A 1,299-nucleotide genomic window follows, 5' to 3' on the forward strand; every position below is an offset into this window, starting at 1 on the left:
ATGATTGGACAATTTTTCTTATATCTCTCTTTTATACACATTTTTTTTTTATAAAATAATTGATAATTTTTTATTTTTTATATTTTTATCCGTCACTTTTAATCTCAAAATTAAAAGTGTATAACCTTCACTAGTGTGTGTATATGTTTTCATCGTGTAGGAATTTTGTATAGATAGAAACTTCCACCCAAATAAAAGAATGTATAGTACATTGTGATCATGTCTAACAAAGTTATTAGAAATACAATCGGAAAATCCTAATAAGTGGGAGATGCAGGTATAGACGGGGTTAATGATGCAACAGATCTTTCAGGTAAATTGCGACAAAGAGGACAAGTAGCATTCATCTTGAGCCATCCATCTATGCAATTGGCATGAAAATAGTGATTGCATTCAGGTATGGTCCTCAAGGTCTCCTTGGGCTGGTACTCACAGAGACATATGGAACAAAGATTGTCATTAGGCTTAGGCAATCGCCCACTTTCACCAAGCAGGGTTTTGGGGTATTTTTCTATGCTAGCAGCATCCAATCCCATGATTTGAACAGGAAGACGCGGTAAAATTATGGTCGAAAAATCACTTCTTGATAGCCTCTGTTGCTCATGTGTCTTCATCTTGGCGTAGAACAAATATGCAAGCACAATAATACACAAGGCTCCAGGTATTCCTAGGCCCATACCTAAACCGTACTTGGTTTTCTTTGAAAGACCTACATAGCAAAAAACAATTTAAAATTATAACAAAAATGCATACGCTAAAATTAGTCACTAATGTATTTGTGTACCTAGTTTAATTTATTTTTCCTTGTTTTAATGCTAAGTGTCATGTTGGTTCTAAAGGCTTTTTCGTTAAGCAATCATAAGAAACAGTAATGGACATACCTTGAAGTTGAGTGGGAAGATCGTAACAACCAACATGAAAAGCAGTGTCCCGGAGCGTTGGGCCAACGAACCCACACCGTCCTCCACGTGCCTCGCAACTTCCGCAATTTGGGTTATCCCATTCCAACTTTATGTCAGAATAATAATCCGTCCAAAACGGCCACGGAAAACCGGCAACCGGGATCATAGCCCACGATATGACGTGGCACGGCGACGTCCACGGCGTTGGAAACGGCGGATTCGACAAGATCGCCACCACCGAAGATTTGCTACTACTATTAAACCCTGAGTTCAAACAGGGTATTGGTTGTACCATAGACAAAGCGGTTAAATTTGAAGGGCATCTGAGGAAGGTGTAGTTGACAAGCGAGTAAGCAGAGCTTAATTGGAAGGGTGAGAGTTGGAGGTTGAGGCCACG

General features: G+C 39.4%; 1 protein-coding gene across 1 annotated transcript in view; it reads right to left on the reverse strand.

Annotated features, from left to right (window-relative positions):
- LOC107630704 (putative RING-H2 finger protein ATL21A) overlaps positions 158 to 1,299 on the reverse strand; it is a gene marked incomplete in the record, with an annotated part of 1,638 nt that continues 496 nt past the window's right edge. The window contains 2 exon segments of the mRNA XM_016333907.2: positions 158 to 709; positions 882 to 1,299. Coding sequence (XP_016189393.1) covers positions 258 to 709; positions 882 to 1,299 — 870 coding nt within the window.

Source organism: Arachis ipaensis, chromosome B03 (assembly GCF_000816755.2).
Source record: "Arachis ipaensis cultivar K30076 chromosome B03, Araip1.1, whole genome shotgun sequence".
Lineage (NCBI taxonomy): Eukaryota > Viridiplantae > Streptophyta > Magnoliopsida > Fabales > Fabaceae > Arachis > Arachis ipaensis.